General features: G+C 45.5%; 1 protein-coding gene across 1 annotated transcript in view; it reads right to left on the reverse strand.

Moving 5' to 3' along the window:
- HYDIN (HYDIN axonemal central pair apparatus protein) overlaps positions 1-1,054 on the reverse strand; it is a 342,406-nt gene that overhangs the window by 65,712 nt on the left and 275,640 nt on the right. The window contains 1 exon segment of the mRNA XM_007462964.1: positions 515-614. Coding sequence (XP_007463026.1) covers positions 515-614 — 100 coding nt within the window.

Below are 1,054 nucleotides of genomic sequence, written 5' to 3' on the forward strand. Positions count from 1 at the left end.
TCTTTCCTCTCTGAGGAATCTCCCTTATTTAGTGTTTCATTTTTAATCTCAAGGATGAGCACAAGCTGGAGCTCTATTCCACCAGGCCACCACTTGGAGTCTATAATACAGTAGTTCTTAAAATTAAAAAAGAAAACTGGAAAATCCCTAGGTCTTAACATGAAATCCTATGTAGACCGCCAACTTATGAAACAGAGAGGAGCTGAAAGGAGGGCAGGATGGCTTAAGGCCAGGGCGGCCATCTCCGGCCTCTCACTCCACCCCTAAGATCATACCTCACCCCAGTATCTCCTTCTCCCAACCTCCCCCTGAGGCTCTCCCCCCACCCCCAGACCCCTGTGGCTCCAGGCTGTAGAGCAGTTGGGATTCTATTCATCTGAAGCCAAGAGAAGCTAACAGCAGAGATGGTTCTTATGATTTCCCTGATCGACTTTTTAAAAAAAATCTCTCAGGCAACGCACTTCTTGCCATGAGTGGATGTGGATGACCACATGCTGGATGATTTTTAGGTTACCTGAACATGACCTCGTATTTCCCACGGTTCTTCAGTTGCAGGGGCTGCTTCACCTCCTCCGTGACCCTCACAATCCCAAAATCGAGGCCTCCTTCAGCTCCTGCAGAAGCCAGGGGCCGGGGTGGGGAAGGGTGGGATGAGTGGGCATGGCAGTGAGAAGCAGGGGAGCTTCCCCTTGATGTTCACATGGAAAATCCATGGCGACAATTTCAGAGAATCTGTTTTCGGAAAACACTGTGCCTAGAAAAGCCTCTTGTAACTGAGCCTTAGTAAACAAACAACAGACACTGCTCTTGAGCCCAGTTCAATGGGGTGGCTCCCTCTGGCTTCTATCCTAGGACTACTGTTCTTCCTGTCATGTCTCTCATTAGCTAAAACTCCCAGTGTTGAAAAAGATTTTTGAATCATGTGTATAATATTCAGAATTGGGATATAACGTATACATGTGTATTGTTATACTTTGCATTATGTCATAAACATTTCCCCAAACAATTAAAAACCCCCCATAAGTGTGATTTTTTTTTTTTTTTTTTTTTTTGG

This window comes from Lipotes vexillifer, unplaced genomic scaffold (genome assembly GCF_000442215.2).
Source record: "Lipotes vexillifer unplaced genomic scaffold, Lipotes_vexillifer_v1.1 scaffold70, whole genome shotgun sequence".
Classification (NCBI taxonomy): Eukaryota; Metazoa; Chordata; class Mammalia; order Artiodactyla; family Lipotidae; genus Lipotes; species Lipotes vexillifer.